General features: G+C 33.1%; 1 protein-coding gene across 1 annotated transcript in view; it reads right to left on the bottom strand.

Annotated features, from left to right (window-relative positions):
* Nucleotides 1-22,582, bottom strand: part of LOC107704381 (MAM domain-containing glycosylphosphatidylinositol anchor protein 2-like) — a 197,750-nt gene extending 175,168 nt beyond the window's left edge. Inside the window, exon 1 of the mRNA XM_016507297.1 lies at nt 22,101-22,582. Coding sequence (XP_016362783.1) covers nt 22,101-22,173 — 73 coding nt within the window. The 5' untranslated portion in view covers nt 22,174-22,582. The remainder of the gene's footprint in view (nt 1-22,100) is intronic.
* Between the last annotated feature and the right edge of the window lie 2,156 nt (nt 22,583-24,738).

The raw sequence follows: 24,738 nt of genomic DNA, 5'->3' as shown, positions 1-24,738 counted from the left end.
ACACACACAAACACTTTTGCAAGATCAGCAACCTGAGTCCACAGCCAAAGCCCAACTCACATACTATCTACACTACATAGTATATACTGTATATAGTATGCCAGATAGGGATCAAAATCAGATTTATTGCCAAGTATGCTTACACACACAAGCCAATTTGTCTTAATGACAAAATAACAACTAGACATAGCAGAGAGATAATATGTATAAAATAAAGGTAGGTGAATAAATATATCATATTAAGTTGTCAGTATGCCAAACATGCCCAAATCACATACTATTTTTGGTGCATGAGCATTGTGTGCATGAGTTTGGAGTAAGACACAAATGCATGCAAACATGACAAAGACGTCTGTGGCATCAAGAAATTTTATGTCGTTGAACAACTCAATAATGCCATATTGTCTTCCTACCGTGCATACTCAGATCTAAGTACTTTCCCATCAGCAGCCAAGTACATACTAACAGTATGCATTAGAAATATGCAAACTGGAAAACAGCTTGTTAAATCCAGCTTAATAAAAAACAAAGCTTTAAGAGCAGCACCTGCACCTAATAGATACTGTGTTTGACGATGGCAAATAAATGTGCTTCAGTGACGGATGGCTCTCGGGAAACAGACGGGTCCTTAGAGAGGGAAAAATACTATAAAAGATGCAACTATAAAAGAGTTTTATGGCAACCTTAGAGAAAAAAAAAAAAAAAAAAAAAAACTATAATAGATACAACTATAAAAGAGTTTTATGGAGTGAAGGCCGGTCGTAGAGCTGTAGCTCTAGAGAGATGATGAGACGAGTGGATCACAATCACAACACGCTTGCACGCTTCCGATCAGAGGTGTTTCTCAATGAGACAAGCGCAAGCACACGCTTCCATCACGCCTGCAGCGCAGCATGATAATGTTTGTGTAGGAGGAACGAGTGAAGGAGCCTGACCTCCATTACAGCATCCACAACAACTCCATACGGAGATCCAACAACATAAACAACAAGCAATGACACACAAAGAACAGGCAAACAAACAACACGCAAAATGTCACGCAAATAAGGCACGAACAAATAACATGCAAATAATGCACAAACAACAGACAAACAACATGCAAACAACAGACACGCATAACGACACGCAAACAATGCACAAACAACACGCAAACAACCGACACTCATAACAACACGCAAACAATGCACAAACAACAGGCAAACAACACGCAAACAACCGACACTCATAACAACACGCAAACAAGGCACAAACAACAACACGCAAACAACCGACACGCATAACAACACGCAAACAAGGCACAAACAACGAGCAAAACTAAATGACACAAACAAAATGCAAAACAACATGCAAACAACACACAAACATGCAAAACATGCAAACAATATGCAAAATGACACACAAATGACACACACACACACAAAACACACAAACAATGCACATACAACATGCAATGATACACAAACAACACGCAAGCGACATGCAAATGACACGCAAAGAAACAAGCAAACACACAAACAATGCACAAACAACACGCAAATGACACACAACTGATACACAACACGCAAGTGACATGAAAACAACACGCAAATGACACACAAACAAGCAAGCAAACACACAAACATTGCACAAATGACACGCAATGATACACAACTCAGAAGCGACATGCAAACACGCAAATGGCATACAAACGTCAGACACACAATGCACAAACAATGCGCAAAACAACCAACACAATGACATGCAAATGACATGCACACAACACGCAAACAACGTACAACCAACACGCATAATGACGTGCAAACAACACACACACACACACACACACACACACAAAAATGCAAAACTACACACAAGCGATACACAAACAAACAACACACAAACAAAATGCAAAGCAACATGCAAACAAGCAAAATGACACGCAAATGACACAAAAACAAACAAGCAAACACACAAACAATGTACAAACAACACGCAAATGATACGTAACCGATACACAACATGCAAGCGACATGCAAATGTCACACAAACGATGCTCAAACAACCAACTAAATTTCATGCAAATGACACAAAAATGACGCACAAAACAACATGCAAACAACCTACGCGTTTTTCATGGACACTGAGGAGTGAAGGTTACGAGGGAGGAAAGGAGCAAGAATATGTATAAAGTATATCCCCGCTAACAGGGCTATATAAACAAGTTATATAAATGTTAGGACAAAACGTTCTTAAAGTAATGTTTATGAAACATTCATAAAAAAGTTTTATTAATATTTGCTCTCATAACGTTGAAAGAAAATGTTCTTAGAACAACATTCTTGCAACATTTTGTAAACTATAAATAACATTCTAATTACGACAAGAAAACTGGACATTTTAACGTTTTTTTTTTATTTTAATAATAAATGTTCAAATAGTGTTGTTGAGGTTCGAAAGTTCAAAAGTTCAACTTTTCAAAAGTTTGAGGTCGGTAAGAAGTCTCTTTTGCCCAACAAGGCTGCACTAATTTGATCAAAAATACAATAAAAAATAAAAAGCAAATTTTGTGAAATATTATTGAACTTTAAAATAACCATGTTTTGTTGAAACTTCCACCATGAAATATAGACCATGGAATAAAAATGTAAAAAGTAATTGCTTTTTATCTCTCAGTTCACGCTTTTGCTTTTGAACTGCAAAGTTATATCTCGCAATTGCACGTTATAATCTTGTAATGTTTATAATTTGCAATTTCAAGTTTGTCTCGCAAAATTATTATTTTTTTTTCCCAGTTTTGACTTTTTTACATCATTGTTTATTTAGTTTTCACCACAGAATAAAAAAAAGTGATGTAAACTCAATTCCGAGAAACATTATAAATGTTTTTACTGTCTCTTTTGATTAATTTAATCTGTCCCTGGTGAATAAAAATATTAATTTAATTGATTTAAATAATTTCTTTAAAAATGAAAACTGATAAACTGAGAGAATGAACATAATTCAATATCTAAAAAAACAAGTAAATGCATATTTTTCTTATTTAGACGGTTAGATATTGTAAAAGAGCAACAAACAGCAGCAATAATAAAAACATTGCAGTAACAGGCATGATTTTTTTATGCTGTGGTGCATGCTGGGAACTTAGGTTAGAGAAGTGTATTCACTCCATAACTGCACAGAGACCCTCACTAACTCATGATGTGTGTTAGTCAGGCGCTTCTTCACAGTAAAGGTGGCGTTCGTGCGGGAGATTCTCTCCTGAGGTGCTCGCAGCTATTTCAGGCTTGTTCTGATCAAAGCAGAAAAACACACTCCTGCACCCACGCACGTATGCAGCAACCTTCCTGCATGCGTGCCATTCATTATTAATAACAGTCGTATTTGAGCAGGAGCGGTTGAGTAAATGTAGGATTAAAGACTACAGATCATAATGCATCGCGCTCACAGTGTGTGCATGGAAAATTAGCAGATTAAGTGCCACTAATGAGGTCTAAAGCAGAAATACATTTCTGTTTCAGTGCATGCTTTTGGATATTGGATAGTATCTGTATGATGAAAAATAACTACATATACAGTACAATGAATTCTCTTTCAAATATGTGCACTTGAACATGCAAATATTTTAATATTTTATTTAATTTGATTATCATAAAAAAATGACATAGCTGAGATATTAAAGTTACATTAAAACTTATAATTTAATAATATAGTTATTTTGTAAAGTGCCCTTGGGTCCCTGAAAGACACTATTTAAATAAAACGTATTATTATTGTTATAGATATGAAATATTAAAGATTTCCTAATAAACAGCACAAACTACAAACCTGAATTCTGGCTATTAAGTCGTTTTTTTAATCAAATGATAATTAAATTAAATTAAATATTTAAAAATTGTATGTTTTAGGGGGTGAAAAGTGTAAAAAAATAAATTAGAATACATATATAATAGAAAAATACTTTCAACTTAACATAAACTTTAAAAAGAAATGCATTTATTAAAACAGATAAAATGATAAAATTTTTTTTACAGTTTAAAATTTATGGGACATGTTGAAAAAAAACTGTAAAAACAAATAAATAATAAAAGATAAAATTAAATTAAATAATAAATACATTTTACTATTCACAAACAGCACAAGACCTGCATTGTGGACATTACATTTATGCTAATCAAATGAAAGAAAGTAGTTAAATATTTTATGTTTGCATGTGCATCCATAAAATATGAAATATTTGCAAGCTCTTTTATATCTTATTTGTGCATATGCACATGCAAACATTTAAATATTATTTCTATTTTTATTTTTCATTCAAAAAATGTAAGCTTTTCTCCTACAAAAGATTTGGCATATAGTGCCATATGAATGAATTCTGTTGTAACTGAGATATTAAAGAGCTTTTCTACTAAAACTGCAGACCTGCATTCTGGACAATAATGCAATGCGTTTTCATATCCTGAGGTTTTACGCTCAATTAACACAACACAAAACACAAGGACATTTGCATGAGAAAAGACGAGAGACAGAGGGGAAAAAAAAACACTGAACATGCAGAAAAAAATAATGTCACAAAAAAGTGGAGTAAAAGTACAGCAGAAACAGATTCACTACATGCACAGCACTGCGACGTTAATTGCAAAACCAGCAAAACCAAAACGACAGAAACCACTTTAACAAGTGTAGACCAGGGAACAGAGAAAAATACTGTTAAAAATGTAAAAATAGATTATAAAAAAAGATTCAACTTAATTAAATGTAATAAATACATTCATTTAAAATAAATAATACATCTATTTAAATAAATAAATGAATAAATGTCTAAATAAATAAATGAACCAATTAATTATTAATTAAATCATCTAACAGAAGAGTGAGTAGAAAAATATTAAAACCTAAATATTTTACAAATGATATTTTAAACATTTACATTTATTTATTCACATTAACTAAATAAATTAATTAAAGTAAATAAGTATATATGTATATATTTCACAGTCTTAATTTGTTCTTTATACTGTACATATATAACTGCCGTTTAAATATTAGGGAGACATTAGGGAGTGTAAATGTAAATAAAATGTAAATGAATAAATAAATAAAAATTGGATTAAAGAATAATAGTAGATTACCTAAAAATTAAATAAATAATAAAAATTTAAATAAATCAATAAATAAAGTGAGTAAACAATTGTAATAAAATATATATGAAAATTATAATATTTTGTATAAATATTTATTAAAATATTATTTAAAAAATATAATTAATATTTAATATAATTAATATTCACAATATAAAATAGTTATGTATAAACAAAAAGATACACAGCTGCCTTTTAATTTTAAAAGGGGGTCTCAGATCACATTAAACACATAAAATAAATAAATAAATAAAAAAGATCACCTGAGCCCTCATTTATCTACAGTGCATAGAAAATGTTCTATATTTTGCCCTACGAATAAAATTTAGAATGCGAGTACTGTACAAAAACAATCTCGCTGTTCTTACACACACCAGTAAGTAATCATTGTTGATAAATCCCACACGTTCTTAAACATCATGCTTGTTCACGTTCATGGTCATTTGCATTCAGAAACGCCTCTGATTCTGCTTATCGATTCCAATTCTTATCGATTCCCAGTTGCGATTCCAATGTGGTTAAAAAAAAAATGAAGTCAAACATTTAGATATCAAACATATTTATTCTGTCTCTTTTTGCAAAACATTTAATTGCTGCTGAAAAAAAAAACATTTAAAAACTGGACTCGATTAAGAGCTGTTTGTGTGCAAAATAGAGCGGCACGATTCTGGATAAATTGAGTTTTTTTTTTTTTTTTTTAATGGAGGTTGTTCTCTCACAATTCTAAAGAAAAAAATAGACAACTAAACAAAATCTCATGGAATTTATGAATGGAATGATTCAATGACTCACTCGAGATTTACTGTATTACTGGATGAGTCAGTGTTTTTGAATGAATCTCTTGAATGAATGATTCAAAGACAAATAAATTTTTAACAGCCCCTTTTCTCCACCTAAAAAAAAGATGTGCACACAGGAATTGATAGGTGGAATTGAAATTTTAATTTTACAACAAATATCCGATTCTGGAATTGGAATTGATTTTCAATTCCCAACCCTGCTTAACGAACTAGTAACAACCACCCACAAGATGCCGTTTTGAGATGAACAATTTCAGTTCGTTTTTGCCGCTAATATCGCTTTTAAAATATCAAGTTCTTTATTTTTCATTGATCCATGCTTCTTTGATCACTATAACGCGTCAATACCTTTACGCAATCCGCGCAATGAAAGATGCGCTGATGTATGTACATGCCGCCACATGTAAAGTGCCAGTGTAAAGACACTCTAACACCAGCACACAACTCCCTAGCAACTTTTCTTTTTTTTTTACAGTTTAAAATTTATGGGACATGTTGAAAAAAAACTGTAAAAACAAATAAATAATAAAAGATAAAATTAAATTAAATAATAAATACATTTTACTATTCACAAACAGCACAAGACCTGCATTGTGGACATTACATTTATGCTAATCAAATGAAAGAAAGTAGTTAAATATTTTATGTTTGCATGTGCATCCATAAAATATGAAATATTTGCAAGCTCTTTTATATCTTATTTGTGCATATGCACATGCAAACATTTAAATATTATTTCTATTTTTATTTTTCATTCAAAAAATGTAAGCTTTTCTCCTACAAAAGATTTGGCATATAGTGCCATATGAATGAATTCTGTTGTAACTGAGATATTAAAGAGCTTTTCTACTAAAACTGCAGACCTGCATTCTGGACAATAATGCAATGCGTTTTCATATCCTGAGGTTTTACGCTCAATTAACACAACACAAAACACAAGGACATTTGCATGAGAAAAGACGAGAGACAGAGGGGAAAAAAAAACACTGAACATGCAGAAAAAAATAATGTCACAAAAAAGTGGAGTAAAAGTACAGCAGAAACAGATTCACTACATGCACAGCACTGCGACGTTAATTGCAAAACCAGCAAAACCAAAACGACAGAAACCACTTTAACAAGTGTAGACCAGGGAACAGAGAAAAATACTGTTAAAAATGTAAAAATAGATTATAAAAAAAGATTCAACTTAATTAAATGTAATAAATACATTCATTTAAAATAAATAATACATCTATTTAAATAAATAAATGAATAAATGTCTAAATAAATAAATGAACCAATTAATTATTAATTAAATCATCTAACAGAAGAGTGAGTAGAAAAATATTAAAACCTAAATATTTTACAAATGATATTTTAAACATTTACATTTATTTATTCACATTAACTAAATAAATTAATTAAAGTAAATAAGTATATATGTATATATTTCACAGTCTTAATTTGTTCTTTATACTGTACATATATAACTGCCGTTTAAATATTAGGGAGACATTAGGGAGTGTAAATGTAAATAAAATGTAAATGAATAAATAAATAAAAATTGGATTAAAGAATAATAGTAGATTACCTAAAAATTAAATAAATAATAAAAATTTAAATAAATCAATAAATAAAGTGAGTAAACAATTGTAATAAAATATATATGAAAATTATAATATTTTGTATAAATATTTATTAAAATATTATTTAAAAAATATAATTAATATTTAATATAATTAATATTCACAATATAAAATAGTTATGTATAAACAAAAAGATACACAGCTGCCTTTTAATTTTAAAAGGGGGTCTCAGATCACATTAAACACATAAAATAAATAAATAAATAAAAAAGATCACCTGAGCCCTCATTTATCTACAGTGCATAGAAAATGTTCTATATTTTGCCCTACGAATAAAATTTAGAATGCGAGTACTGTACAAAAACAATCTCGCTGTTCTTACACACACCAGTAAGTAATCATTGTTGATAAATCCCACACGTTCTTAAACATCATGCTTGTTCACGTTCATGGTCATTTGCATTCAGAAACGCCTCTGATTCTGCTTATCGATTCCAATTCTTATCGATTCCCAGTTGCGATTCCAATGTGGTTAAAAAAAAAATGAAGTCAAACATTTAGATATCAAACATATTTATTCTGTCTCTTTTTGCAAAACATTTAATTGCTGCTGAAAAAAAAAACATTTAAAAACTGGACTCGATTAAGAGCTGTTTGTGTGCAAAATAGAGCGGCACGATTCTGGATAAATTGAGTTTTTTTTTTTTTTTTTAATGGAGGTTGTTCTCTCACAATTCTAAAGAAAAAAATAGACAACTAAACAAAATCTCATGGAATTTATGAATGGAATGATTCAATGACTCACTCGAGATTTACTGTATTACTGGATGAGTCAGTGTTTTTGAATGAATCTCTTGAATGAATGATTCAAAGACAAATAAATTTTTAACAGCCCCTTTTCTCCACCTAAAAAAAAGATGTGCACACAGGAATTGATAGGTGGAATTGAAATTTTAATTTTACAACAAATATCCGATTCTGGAATTGGAATTGATTTTCAATTCCCAACCCTGCTTAACGAACTAGTAACAACCACCCACAAGATGCCGTTTTGAGATGAACAATTTCAGTTCGTTTTTGCCGCTAATATCGCTTTTAAAATATCAAGTTCTTTATTTTTCATTGATCCATGCTTCTTTGATCACTATAACGCGTCAATACCTTTACGCAATCCGCGCAATGAAAGATGCGCTGATGTATGTACATGCCGCCACATGTAAAGTGCCAGTGTAAAGACACTCTAACACCAGCACACAACTCCCTAGCAACCATTCTTCCCATCCCAGCAGAGACGTCAGAGCTGAGTTTGTCTGGTTCTGTAGAGGAACAGCAGCGGCTGAGGTCTGACGGCTGTGACTAGCAGACCAAACGCTGCTGGAACGGCCACAGAAGCGCATCTCTGCGGTTCTTCCCCACGAGCCTGACAGCGTCTGATCTCACGGCTGACAGCTCGACACAATCTCCACAGCCTGACTCATACAGTCTCACCGGCTCCAGTCAAACAACCATCCGGGTTTAACACAAGCTTCTGTGTCAAATGACAGAAACAAACGCAACTCGTCCCTCGCCTCATAAAATCACAGCAATGCACTTGTACTGAAAGAGAACTGGACCAGATAGAGGATAGATAGATAGATAGATAGATAGATAGATAGATAGATAGATAGATAGATAGATAGATAGATAGATAGATGATACAAGAAAATACCATTTCAGTTTTTTTTAAGTTAATCTCGATTAATCGCGATTAATCCCACCTAACATAAACGTTTTTAAATATACTTTATATTGCAATAATTTCGAACAACATAAAGACAGTATATTTTTTTATATTTCTGCATAACTGCCTCCCAGAATGGTCTACCATGACTGTGTTCCCAAACAGATGACATTCACCTCCGAAAGTTAGACCACATTTATTGTGTTTCGTCTGCTCGCTCAAAGCGCAAGTCATATTATATTTGAGAATTATTATATTCAGTGGCTTCTCTTACTTTTCTTAGTGATATTTATTGCCAGTTTATCAGGAAGTGACGATTTTGTTCTCTCTGACTCGTTGGATGGAAACAGTGCTTGTTCGCAAATGTTTTATTATATATTCCAATTTTGCGCATAAGTTAAATTCGCAACTTTGGATGGAAACCCGGATACTGATACCAGTACTACTGACGTCTCTATAAAATAGTTTTCCCCCTAATATTTAACCATTGACTATAGCCATTCAACATTACAGTATAATTGAGAGCTATCAATTTTAACATTTATTAACTTCAAAAAAATTACTTCTAATTTAAGTGAACTTAAAACAATCTTCACATAAACCCATTATAATAAATGTCATATTTACCTGTGCCCTTCAGCAGAAATATAGGCTACAGAAAGTAAAATTTAAGTTATCAAACACTAAATTCTAAATTAATTGATGAATCCTTAAAGCTATAAAGCTATCTTTTTTCTTTTTTCTTTTTTTCCTTTGATTAACAGACATGACAGCAGCTGGTTATTAGGTTGTTTTGGCTGCTATTACTTTAAGAGCTGCTGCTGCTGCTGAACGTGATGCGGATCTGACACGCATCTCTTTACCTTTTCTGACCCACTTCAGGTCTTAAAGTCTCTACTAATGAACTGACAAGTTGAATCGGGTGTGTTAGATGAGGGAGACATGCATGCACAGTTTTAAGGCAGCTTTAATTGCCTTTTTGGTAACTTCATGACTTAACTGAACAAGTCATTGCATGCACGTAGTTTATTTCGAGCTTTGATATGAAAAGATACAAGGTACAGTGCGCGACGGCACCTTTGTGCGTACAATTGAAGAGCACAGTACCGTTTCCATGCTCATTTGACTCGCGCCTGGCGCTGAAGTGGAGTTGGAGCGCACGTCTGAAACGTCTACTGTTTGATGTGGTCATAAAGACATTCTGCGACTGAATAAATGCACTTCTTGTCAAGAGAAAAAGAGACAGACGCAGCAGTTGTGAGTGGGGTGGCCGTTGGATAAAATCCCTCTGAATTCACCGGCCTGATTTCAGCAAACGTTTAGTGAGACGCTTTCACTCAGAAACATCATGGGCTGCAAATCTCACGCTGGCTTTCAGCAGCAAACCAACTTTAAGTTTGAGCTGCTGTAAAGAAAGAGCAAACTAAGTTCCTAGATTTCTTTTTTGGAATCCATAACAACTCTCGTTTTTTCCCAGCAGACGGAGTATCCATGCCGAGTCTGGATGAGTTTTGACAGCTGTTGCGTCCATCAATCATCTCTGTGTGTCTCTGGAGAGAATCGTACTGGATTCACTGCAGACAGACAGACAGATGCTTTCATTGCACTGCAACAAACCGCTCGACACGTCAGCGGCAGACTAAAACCAAACCACGCTGATATTTTACACGTCGTCTCAACATGTGCATCAGCAGATTGTCATGAATATTCAAACTCCACCAACATACACAACACAAGATGCTTAATCAATGACCAATGATCTAGTTTGTTTTCTCTCAAGAAAACAAGCAGTTAGTAAATAAATAAGAGTGCAAGTCTTTTAAGTTTTTAAGAATAGATATAGAATAAAGAGTGTTAGAGTTAGAGTGTCAAATAAAGATGGAAGAGATGTGTTTTTAGTCGTTTCTTGAAGATGGCTAAGGACTCAGCTGCTTGGATTGTGTTGAACAGGTCATTCCACCAGGAGGGAACAGTTAAAGTAAAAGTCTGTGAAAGTGATTTTGTGCCTCTTTGGGATGAACAATAATGCTTTGTTCACTTGCAGAACGCAAGCTTCTGGAGGCACATAAGTCTGAAGTAATGAATTTAGGTAAATGGGTGCAGAGCCAGTGGTGGTTTTGTAGGCAAACATGAATGCCTTGAATTTTATGCGAGCAGCTATTGGTAGCCAGTGCAAACTGATAAACAGAGGTGTGACGTGCATTATTTTCGGCTCGTTAAAAATGTATCTTGCTGCCTCATTCTGGATTAATTGTAAAGATTTGATAGAACTGGCTGGAAGACCTGACAAGAGAGCATTGCAGTGCTCTTATATTGCAATATAAAGTTGAGATTATGACATTAAAATTTTAATTTCTATTTTATGACTTTATAGACTGAAATTATTACATATTAAGTTATAAATTATGAGACAAAAATGACTATATGATACTTTACTTTTTACTTTTTTCATTTAGCATTTACATTTATTCATTGACATTTTATCTCATAATTTTAACTTTTTGTCATAAGTTTGACTTGGTATGCCATAATTTAGATTTTAAGACTTAGTTATGTTATAATTATGACTTTTAAACTCAATGTCAACTTTTGACTTTTTATCTCACAATTACAACTTTTTATTTCTCAATGCCAACTTTTTTATCTCATAATTATGACTTTTTATCTCAATTTTGACTGTCATAATTTCAACTTTCTATCTCATAATTGAAAATTTTTGTGTCGTAATTTCAACTTGGTATATAATTTTGACTTTTTATCTCATATTTACAACATTTTATTTCTTAATAACAACTTTTATCTCAGAATTATGACTTAGTGTGTCATAATTATGACTTTCAAAGTCACAATTTTGACTTTTCATCTTATAATCATGACTTTTGAAGTAATTACGTCTTACCAAAACATGTTTCTTATGTATTGGCAATGGGCTTCCACAGTTACTTGCCATTTCTCAATATTTAGCTATCAATTTCTGAGTGAAAATTATTTTTACACCAAATGTTTTTCAGTGCACAGAAACACAAGACTAAACCTGCAGGTTCCACTGTAAAAGAGAAATAAATAAAGAGGTCCAACACAAGCAGTAAAACCAGAATCCATGAGATTTCTGATCGTCTTTCAGCCCAGCGCTCATCGCTCACCACATCTCATTACACAGGCTTGTTATAACATAGATATCATCTGACGGCTTCGATTGCTCAAATCACACACGTTCACATGTACAAATACAATCGATTTGGCTCTTGTGTCAAATCTGCTCCTGCGTTTGCCCTAAATACCGACAGATGCATGCAACACATACGGCATGAAGCCATGGCAGCATGACTTTAAAAGTCATAATTATGAGATAATTGTCACACTACATCGAAATTATGACATAAAAAGTCATGGTTACGACAGAAGTCTAAATTATAATATAAAAAGTCGAAATGATGACATTCTAAGTCAAAATTGACATAAGTCATAATTATGACAAAAAGTCAAAATTATAAGATAAAAAGTCAAAATTATGACTATAAATAAAAATAAGTCATAATTATGACTAAAATCAAAATTACAGTATGAGATAGTCAAAATTATGACATACTAAGTCAAAATTGACATGTCATAATTATGACAAAGTCGAAATTATGAGATAAAAAGTCAAAATTATGACTTTATAAATTGAAATTAGACAAAGACATAGACATTAGACATTAGACATAATTTCCAATTAAGACAAAGTCGAAATTATGGCATACTAAGTTGAAATGTAGTCATAATTCATGACTAAATTTCAACTTATGACTTCAACTTATTTTTGTCATAATTATGATAAAAAGTTTCAATTATGAGATAAAAAGTTGAAATTACAAGACTAGTCATAATCATGACAAAGTCAAAATTGACATAAAAAGTCATATGACAAAATTCAAAATTATGAGATAAAAAGTCAAAATTATGAAAAGTCTTATGAGAGAAATTATGAGTAAAAGTTGAAATTCTGACATTAAAAAGCCAAATATTACTTGATATTATAATTTTTAATTTTTAATCTTATAATTACAATTTAGTATGTCATCATTTCGATTTATCTTAATTTCGACTTTTTATCTCATACTTATAACTTGTATAATTTTGACTTTTAAAGTCATAATTCCAATTTAGGATGTAAATTTAAACGTTAAAGTAATACATTTGACTTTATGAATTTTTATGTCATAATTTTGATAACTTTGTATGACTTAGTATGTCAATTACAACTTTTCATCTCATAATTATGACTTTTGAGGTCAATGTCAAAGATATCATCTGTTGGCTTCAAATGTTCAAATTACACACGTTCATGTGTACAAATGCAATCGATTAGGCTCCCGTGAAAAATCTGCGTTCGACCAAATGATGCATCAGTCTTTGGCTGCACAAACACTGCCTCCTGCGTTTGCCCCACATACTGACAGATGAACGCAATACATACGGCATAAAAACACTGCTTGTTGCTGCGTGACTCACGAGCGGAAGAGCGACGAGTTTGAGTGTTCGATGCGTTTGGACACGTTTACTCTGACCCGTTTACACCTCAGATAAACAGTGAGATGAAACGCTGATTTTTTGCTTTCATTCTCTCAGGTCGCTATCACTTCACATCAGTTTGATCTGTGTCTCTGCTGCGAGGATGCGAGAAGTGTGCGGCGGATGCTGTCGCCATGACAACAGACATCACTTCACGCAGGAGCGGCACTTGGACTGGATGTGTGGGCTAAAGCGGCATGCGGAAAGATTAGCATGAGACTGTCAATGAGTCTGACACCAAACCAGCGGGACCTGCAGCAGCCACAGACTCTCTGCAGATGGCAAATGTTTAGAATGAATAGTCTACTGATATGTGTACATTCTAATGGCTGATGCTGGTTGCCAATGTAATGTTGATATGAATGTTGCAATTTGATTATAGCAAATAAAATGTTCACAAAATTGCTATTTTATGAACAATCACTTGTTTTGCCAAATATTTACTTAAAAATCATGTAAAAAATGTATTGGCCTTTGGGGGCGGGGCAAGAATCAACCAATTTAGTGACAGTTTTTGGCCAAAAATCACAAAAACATTGAATCAACCTGATGAATATATCAGTCCAGTTCATTTATTTGATCAAAAATACAATAAAAATGTGAAATATTATTACAAATAAAAATAGCTGTTTTCTGTGTGGATATTTGTTAAAATGTAATTTATTTCTGTGATCAAAGCTGAATTTTGAAAATTACAATTCTTTTCCTATTTGAATATATTTTAAAATGTAATTTATTCCTGTGATCAAAGCTGAATTTTCAGCATCATTTTTCCAGTCTTCAGTGTCACATGATCTTCAGAAACCACAATACAGTACTATTTAAAATTTTGGGTTAAGTAATATGCATATATCAAGGCCTCAACCTGATCAAAAGTGACAGTAAAGACAATGTTGCAAAATATTTCTGTTTAAAAAAAATGCTGTTCTTTTGAACTTTCTATTCATTAGTGAATCCCGAAAAATTAAATATATCACAGTTTCCACATAAAAATATTGTTCAGCACAACTGTTTTCAACATTGATAATAATCAGAAATGTTTCTTGAGCAGCAAATCAGCATATTAGAATGATTTCTGAAGATCATGTGACACTGAAGACTGGAGTAATGATGCTGAAAATACAGCTGCGCATCACAGAAATACATTACAGTTTAACAGATATTCACATAGAAAACAGCTGTTTTACATTCTAATAATATTTCACAATTTTTACTGCATTTTTGGTCAAATAAATGCACCCTTGGTGAGCAGAAGAGCTAAAAAAAAAAACATTTAAAAATCTTAATAATTTCAAACTTTTGACCAGTAGTGTATATTAACTGGTTATGGTTACAATGTCTGCAGTAACTACAGTGTCAGTATCTGAAATTATAGCCATGTTCCAGAAGTATTCCAAGTCACGCATGTACAGATCTGTGCTCTTCACGCTGTGATGATCTCTTTGGGAAGTCGCTGTGTTTTCCCAGCGCTCTATTGATCTACAGTAACGTACAGCAGGTAGTTCAGCGCTCAGTTAGCAAAACACCAAAGTCCAGTGAAGCTGAAGAGAGAGAAGTGTGCATGAAAGATTCACACTACAGCCGTCAGCTCAGCGCTACTCAACTCACTGAACACAAACTAGAAACAGGGCTCAGCTCTGTTCTGTTCTGACAGCAAAGAAGAACAGCAATAATAAAACGCTACTCACCATAGAACTGCATAGCGATGACAGCAAACGTGAACACACTGATCGGCTTTTAAAACACTGAGGTCAAAGGTCACGAGTCTATTCAAACTCTATAGTATTTCAACACAAATTCATCTGTTACTTGGTAGAATCTAGTTGTACTAGACAAATGAGACATGGATAGGTTATGTGACACCTATATATATACTGTATATACAACTGGAAACTATATTGTCACACAGCTATGTATAATATATAAAAGTATATATATATATAATATATATAAAACTTTATCTGCATACATACTAGACAAAAAAATGCTGTAGGATTAGCTTTTTTACTTGAAACAAAACAAAGATTACCTGAAATAAATTATAAAGATATTTTTGATATGAAAAAAATATTTAACATTTTTATTTAAAAAATATTTCAACATTTCTCATTTTCATTTAGTTTAGCTTGATGTACTAAAATAACTAAAATTAATAGATTAACCCTAACTACTAAAAATGACCAAAAAATAAAAAACTATAATAGTATCTCACTAATGCTAAACAACACATGAATATTTGCATCAATTTGATTTTCTTTAAAAAATCATATTTTCAAACTACGTTTATTTAAAGGGTCATGAAATGCATCAAAACAATCATAATGTAAATATGAAAAGTGCTTGTAAACTTCAGAAAGAAACAGAATTACAAAAAATGGCAAGTAACACATTGAATTAAACATGACATTTTAAAGCAGAAAACATTTTTTTTTGTTTTTTGTTCTTTGCAACTTTGAAAAAATCATTTTTTCAGTGCAGTTTACTCATATAAAGCAATTTATGCTACAGCAAATCTCAACTACATTATTGTTTACATCATCGCAAAATATAGACTATATTATCATCCATCTCTAATCTGCTAAATGCACCTGTATGAAGATATTATAAACATTAACATTACAATTTTCTGTAAATAAAACTGACTTGACTTGCTGAACACAGTGTGTTTTTGTGCTGTGAATTATTGGCTGCTGAGAGCATGAAACACAATTGAAATTCAACAGACATTTGAGCCTAGAAGCCATTCAGTCTATGTCATATTAATAATCTGTATATTGTCAGGTGGTTCATGATTATTATTATTATAATAATAATAATAATATTATTATATTATTATATTATTTCAGTGTTTGATTTTAAGGACGTTACTGTGTTGGTTTGCCAACTGATGTCCAACACAAAAGTGGTTCTTGTAATAAACCAAGTTGAGAAGCACCTTATTACACTCATACAAATATTTAGGCCTAAATTTAAGATTTATGTATTTGAATTGCATATACAATTCCCATGAATTCGATCACACAGTTTCAAACTAATAAACTCAATGGGATGCATATTTATATATTCAGTCATACATAAAAGAAGCAGGTCAGGTTTCAGCACTCATTAAATCATTTCATAGATTATTAATGGGGTCATATGATGCGATTTCAATTGTTCCTACAATAATGTACAGTATTTTAAAAATAATGTGTTTTTTGAACATTAAAGCATGTCAACATATTCTGTTACACCAAATACACAAAATAATGATCTTTAAAATAGCATTATATGACCCCTTTAACTACATTTGCATCTATTAGATTTCATTAAAATCATAATTTTCAAAATGCATTTATGCAAATTACTTAGAATCAGTACAAATCTGTTAATTATAAAAAACACTTACATTTATTCAGTTCAAAAGTATGAACTAGTGTTATTTCAGTATCATAGGTTTTGTTAATATTTTGAATTTTATTATTATTATTATTTTTACATTGCTTTAATTTTAGTCAAAGTTTTAGTAATTTTGTTGTTTTTATTTTTTCTTTGTCATTTTTATTAGCTTGTTTTTTTTATATGTCTATATTTTTATTTGTTATTTATTTTTAGTTACTTTATCACATCAAGTTAAACTAAAAAAGAGAGAAATTTTGCCATGGTAACTGCACTGAAATAAAATACGTTGAAGTTTTCTTTTTACATTTGATTTTATTTCAGTTATCATTTATTTTATTCCAAGTAGGGTTGCAAAAAGGTGGAAATTTTCCAGCAAATTTCGGAAATATTAGGAAATATTTTGGAACATTCCAGGGATTTTTGGAAACTTTCCAGGATTTTTTGGAACATTCCAGGGATTTTTGGAAACTTTCCGGAAATTTTCCACCCCTTTGCAACCCTAATTCCAAGTAACTTTTTTAAGGGTTTTAGATTTAGTTTATTATACAGTAATAACCCTAGTATCAAAATACCCTGATTAAAATATGGCTAGCTGAGTAACAGGCAATATTTAATTAGTTAAAATGTATAAGATTAGAACAATTTGAATTTATTAATGATTAATTTATAAATCTGGTTATTTAAAACACATCCAGTTTATTAACACTATTACAGAAATCTGACCTGTTTCATTGATGTATGACTGACAAATATACATCACATTACGTTTATTAGTTAAAACTGTGTAATGCAAATGCATGGAAAAATTAGATATGCATCTTATGCATTATACATGCATTTTACCAATTCAAAATGTAAATTTCCCAAATCTCATGCTATGAACACGCGAGGTTGCTCTCATTACAGTAGGAAAGGCAGGCTCCTGATCCAAGGGACTTGATAAAGAGCTCTGGAGGAGGCGCAGAGAAGCAACAAAGAGCGCTTTAGTTGCACTGGTGGAATGCATTTGCATAGTTTAGACGGCCGGCCTCTAAAGCTCGCCGTGAACAGAGACTTCACTAGCGGCCGGCGCAGGGAATAAAGCGCAGCAGCCTTGTTTTCATTCATCCTGACACTTTAAAGAACAGAGGCGTCGCATGAAACAACGTTACGCAACGACACACGGTTCCCACACTTCTCCTCTACAATCATCATCATGCATGAAAAACCTTCAACCCGTCTCCTCTTCCATAATTAACCCAAAGATCCCTTCTGAAAGATTTTAGCGTACTTTTCAAATGAGTGCTTAATAATGTACTTTAAATGAACGTACTGAAGTGCATCTGAATGCAATGCTTTCAGACATTTAATTGCATGTCATTTGCAATTAAATGAAAATGTATTATAGTTTAAATGCATATTAAAAGCAGTTATTTGAAATTAGGAGCGATTTTTATCCACTTAAGTGCATTTTAATATAATTACTTCTATTGTCTACTACTTTAATGTAATTCCACTGAAACTTGTATGTCATGCATTTTTTGTAATTACACATTTCTAATAATAAAGTTGCAATTTAGTGCATTTGAAAATGTAACTTTAAAGTACTTTACATGTAAGTGTACAGCTTTAAAGCATGACAAGAGTTTATTAAAGCAATGATTTAAAGTGTACTTGTTCATTTGACATCATTACACAGGTCACTTTTTAAAAGTCTACTTAAATGTGTTAGGAAACACTCGTGAAAGTGTCTCTCTTTAAGTGCACTTAAAAGGCTTTTTATTTAATGAATATTATATTAGTTGCACATGCAGTTTTTTAAAAGTATATTTTAAAAGATATGAAGTACACTATTCAACACAATTAAGCGCACTTCTTTTTCACAAGAAAACAGATTAGTTTAGAAAAGCTTCTTCTAACTGGTTAAAGTAATAATACACCAAACATTCTGTCACCATGACACTCCAAATCATATTGCTCTTCGGTAGAACGAAAAAAATAGCTTTTTTTTAATAATCACGACTGTCAAGCTACAAAAAAATACAAAATAAGAAAAGCCATTAAAATGCAAACTTGTTATGTTATCCTATATGGCAAAAAATGAATGAATGAATGAATGAATGAATGAATGAAAATGTTGTAAACAGTAAGGCTCAATGAAAAGTATTTTAAAAATTGAAAATATATTAAAAACTTTTTTTAAACATTTATTTTCAATAATATGCAAAAATGGCCAAAACATTCGTAGAAAATATATATATTTTAGCAAATATAATCTTGGCCATTTTTTCTATATTTTGATATGTATACATGTAAAATACATATATAAATATTAAATAATATTAACAGATGCAACACTTGAGTTTAATAATGTATAAAGAATTAGTAAAATTATCATTAAATAAGATTAATAAATACATTATTTAGAAGTATTTTCCATTATTGTTAACTAACTTATATTACAACTTATGTTACTGTAATGTTACTACACACATTACACCGTCTGTCCAAACACTCTGCACTAATGCATGATGGGATACGACTGACAGACCACGCGGCTGTGCACTGTGAAGTGGACTTAAACGGGTTCCAGATCATAGGGAGCGAGTGCTGCTAATGACATATAGGGAACAAGTGTGCATCGACAGACCACTTCAGGGAAAATGAGCATCAGCAGCACCTAAAATAAGAGAAAACTGTCTTATTATGTCACTTATAGATACACACATGCACAGCTGAGGTGACCACTAACCAGAACTAGTCCTGAGGTGAGTTAAGATCTCCAGATGTGACACCATATCATCACCACAGCTCACGAAACAGTTAAGATTAAATTATTTTAATGTATGCAGCAATCATATTTATTTACACAAGTATATGTTGCTATTATTGCTGAAACTCCAAATCTGCATGACTCAAATGTCGTCTGTGTTTGATGACCTTGTTGGAACATAGGCCTAAAGTTATGATATATGCATTTGAATTGCATATGTAACTTCTATTGGTTTGGATTACATTTGAATAAATTAAAAAGCTCATATTTTTCTAATAGTACTTATACACTGAATGTGTGTTAAATGCACAGTAACCATATTTACATATTTATCATTGATAATTATGAATTGTTTGGATCTCATAAATTTTAACTGGACTGAATACTGCTATTTATTTATATTTTAACCATGTCCATACTTCTTAATAAAGTTAATAAACGTACTTGTTTTCACAATGAACAGATTTATGTTGATTCTAAGTATGAATACATGCATTTTGAAAACAAGATTATTTAAATAAAATAATATGGCAAATTATAATATAATATAATATAATATAACATAACATAAAGTAACGTAACGTAACATAATATAATATAATATAATATAATATAATATAATATAATATAATATAATATAATATAATATAATATCATATAATTCAAAACATACAAAAAATAAATGACCGAAAGTATATATTTGCTCAAATATATTTACATTAAGTGTCCCCTGCTGAGTGTGTAGGGAGCAGAGAACACTTGAAGCGAATCTATAATTAACACTAATTAGGAAGCATATACTGCTGCGCATCTCAGAGCGTGTTGGCATTCACCAGCATCTCACACCGTCATTTCCATTCCTCCATGGGCGCTGAAGTCATTGATTTTAAAGTGCATTCTCATGGATCAGCGAAACCCGGTTCTGCCCAAACTCTATTATCCTATTAGCCCCTCAGAGACACATGTGCACTATCCTGCGTGCCCCTCTCGATGTGAACCGACTCCAGAAACAAAAGCCATCTAGTTGATATTACGCCCACCATCTCAACGCGTGACCCGCCAGTCAGATCGGCTCTGAGCAACAGCGGCCCACAGTAAACAATGCTTAGATGTTTTCCCTCATGACATTTGCACATTATGACTCATGGTCATGCAAAGCTCTGGTTAACCCACACTACACTACTAGAACGCCACTAGTTGCTTAGCACACGATGTGAATGCAGGATAAGGAGAGGCTAGAGCTCGACATATGCAGATTTCAGACACTTGCTGTGACATTTGCAACCATGATGACACATTAAACAGCGTCCTTACAGCTTTTCGACAACGTTTCTCCAATGCAAATTAAAATGCATGAATGTCTCTCCATGCTACTTCCATTAAATGTTTGAAAAACCCAATGGATGAACTGTTTAGAATGCAAAGCATAATTTTTGCTTCTAGATTGGGAATAATGAAGCATTTCTACAGTGTTTCTTTAATGCAATGCAATGACTCCCATTAAATGTAAGGAAACCAGTTGGATGAACTGTTTAGTATGCAACTGGTACATTTGAGATAGATATACTTGCTATTTGCATTATTTTACCTTGTGGATTGGGAATATTAAGGCATTTCTACAATGTTTCTTTCATGCAATTAAATAACTTCTGTTGCATTCCCATAATGTTTCTTAAATGTAATGCAATGACTTCAGTTGAATGTGAGGAACCCAGTGGATGAACTGTTTAGCATGCAATGGGCACATTTGCATTATTTTTCCTTGTACATTGGGGATATTGAAGCATTTCTACAGTGTTTCTTTAATGCAATGCAATGACTTCCATCAAATGAGGAAAACAAATGGATGAACTCTTTAGCATGCAACATGCACATTAGACATCATGGTTATTTGCATTAATTTTTCTTGTGGATTAGGAATATTGAACTATGTCATGCAATGAAAATGCACATGATGACTAAATTTTACACCTAACAAAAAAACAACTTTGCAATTAAAACGATTGTGTTTTCTAATTCTAAAAGGTCTAATTCTGTCATTTCCAATGAATCAGTTGTGGATCTGGTGTTTATAATGCATCGTTTTTCCTTCTAAAAACCTGTGGATCAGTTGTTGGGAAGATCTCGTGCTGGATGGTTTGTGAAATGGCACCTGTTCACATGCACACACGGAATGTTGACTGGCATATAAATGCAGCTGGCACTTACCATACACTCCCTGGCATGAGATGCCCTCCAAAACGAGCGTCAGGAACCCCAAAACACTAATAATCCCATCCATCCTTACGTGCCTTTCAACATATCCAGATTAAAGCGCCGGAGTCTGTCCAGAATGTGGAAGAAAAGCCGCAGATGTCACGAACCGCTGGGAAGCGAAGTCAACGCATCAGACCCGCGTCCTCGCAGGGGTTCGTGATGATGAAGCGGCGCTTCTCTGAGGACGAGTGTTTATTCGCTGGCTCGGATGAGGTTCGGTGACGGTCTGTCTGCGGCTGGCATTGCTTCATCAGATCCGAGCTTCTAAGCGTCTCAGTGATGCTGCTGATGCTCGTGCGCGCGCTGCATCAGGACCAACGGCGTCGGGGACGAGCAATGCGCGTGCACCTGGATGTCCGCTATTGCTCCGAGCAACATCTGAACTCTTCGGTGGGGCTCCGTCGGAACCGGACTCAACCGAACCGAGTCCGATGCGTTCGTACCATCGCGTTGCGCAATAACGCGCTCTGTGAAGAGAGAGAGAGAGAGAGAGACGTCACAGTGAGCGAGACACTCATCTGCATGAAGGACAGACACACACACACACACACACAGAGAGACACACACACACACACACACAGAGAGACACACACACACACACACACAGAGAGACACACACACACACACACACAGAGAGACACACACACACACACACACAGAGAGACACACACACACACACACACAGAGAGACACACACACACACACACACAGAGAGACACACACACACACACACACAGAGAGACACACACACACACACACACAGAGAGACACACACACACACACACACAGAGAGACACACACACACACACACACAGAGAGACACACACACACACACACACAGAGAGACACACACACACACACACACAGAGAGACACACACACACACACACACAGAGAGACACACACACACACACACACAGAGAGACACACACACACACACACACAGAGAGACACACACACACACACACACAGAGAGACACACACACACACACACACAGAGAGACACACACACACACACACACAGAGAGACACACACACACACACACACAGAGAGACACACACACACACACACACAGAGAGACACACACACACACACACACAGAGAGACACACACACACACACACACAGAGAGACACACACACACACACACACACACACACACACACGTGAAATAATAACACAAGTAATGTTAATGACTAAATTCACCAAACCCTAAAATAAGTTTTTGCATGTTTAGAATGACAATTATGTGATTTTTGATAATTTATTATTGCTAAAATGTTCATTTGATTGTTTGATTGCTTCTTACAAAATGTCACCTTCATGGTCACCAGGGCGAGACCCACAAAAATATAGCTATTTTATTGTTTATAATAAATGTTTATAGCACAACGATAATGATTTATTAAAAAAAAAATAAAATAAATAAAATCTTTGTCATATGTGACCCTGGATCACAAAACCAGTCATTAGGGTAAATTTATTTTTTTAATCGTAGTTTTGAGGACTGAGAATCAGATTTTGCTCACTTCTAAGAGTAATTTTGTCCCAAAAGCATCCACTTAACAACTTTATTGTTTTGATATTATTTTCATGTTTTATGTTTATATATATATATATATATATATATATATATCGTTTATATGCTAATAACAACAATTTATTACAATAATATTTTTTTGCAAGCAAATTGTACCACTTAAAGTAACTGGATGCGAATGACATAAAATCTTGCACATATAAGTTACAAATGGCACTTATGTCAAAAATACCGCGAATAAAACTACTGGTTTTTCTCATATCGATATTTCTTCTCAGTGTAAGTGCATGTGTAAGGACAGAATGAGATGTCTTGATCAGACTAAACAGTTCAGCTTGAAAGTCAAATATTTTAATTAACAGCAACAAAAACAGTCTAATTGTGTTGCTTGTCTTCAAAACATGTCGCTGGTGTTGTTTGGTCCACTATGTTTGCTATTTAATTGGGCGGTTGGAATAAATTCATTAGGACTGAGTGGCAGACAGGCGAGGACGAGTGTGTTTTGCTGGTTTGTAAGTTGAACTCCATCTGTGTGCTGCTTGTGTTTGTCCTTCCTGACCTCCATCTGTCTGTTTGAGGCTTGAGTTCATGGCTGGATCTCGGAAATCATCTAGATGCTAGTGTAGGAAACGTTCTTTCTCTTCTGGGAAAACAACCCAAAATATAAATGCACATGCAATCAAACGCTCCCAAGAATTTGCCCAAACAGAAGGAATAAACTATGTATAATATAGGTGTATCTCACAAAAACATGACCGATTTAAAATCAAAAGGAAAAAAAAAAAAAGAGAGAAACAAATTATATATTTTACATGGAGTAAATTAAGATTATTTTTAGGACAGCATAGTGACATTCTCATTACTGTACAGCAAATAAATCAATTAATCAACCAATCAATAAATAAATGAATAAAATGTTACTGTGATATAAAAAGTTAAATATATATAAAATATAAAAAGTAAAAATATAAAAAGGATAGACAGACAGACAGACAGACAGACAGACAGATAGATAGATAGATAGATAGATAGATAGAGACAGACAGACAGA

The sequence above is a fragment of the Sinocyclocheilus anshuiensis genome, unplaced genomic scaffold, assembly GCF_001515605.1.
Source record: "Sinocyclocheilus anshuiensis isolate Anshui unplaced genomic scaffold, SAMN03320099.WGS_v1.1 scaffold1115, whole genome shotgun sequence".
Taxonomy (NCBI): Eukaryota; Metazoa; Chordata; class Actinopteri; order Cypriniformes; family Cyprinidae; genus Sinocyclocheilus; species Sinocyclocheilus anshuiensis.
The sequence above is the reverse complement of the archived record's forward strand: the minus strand, read 5'-3'. Positions and strand labels throughout refer to the sequence as shown.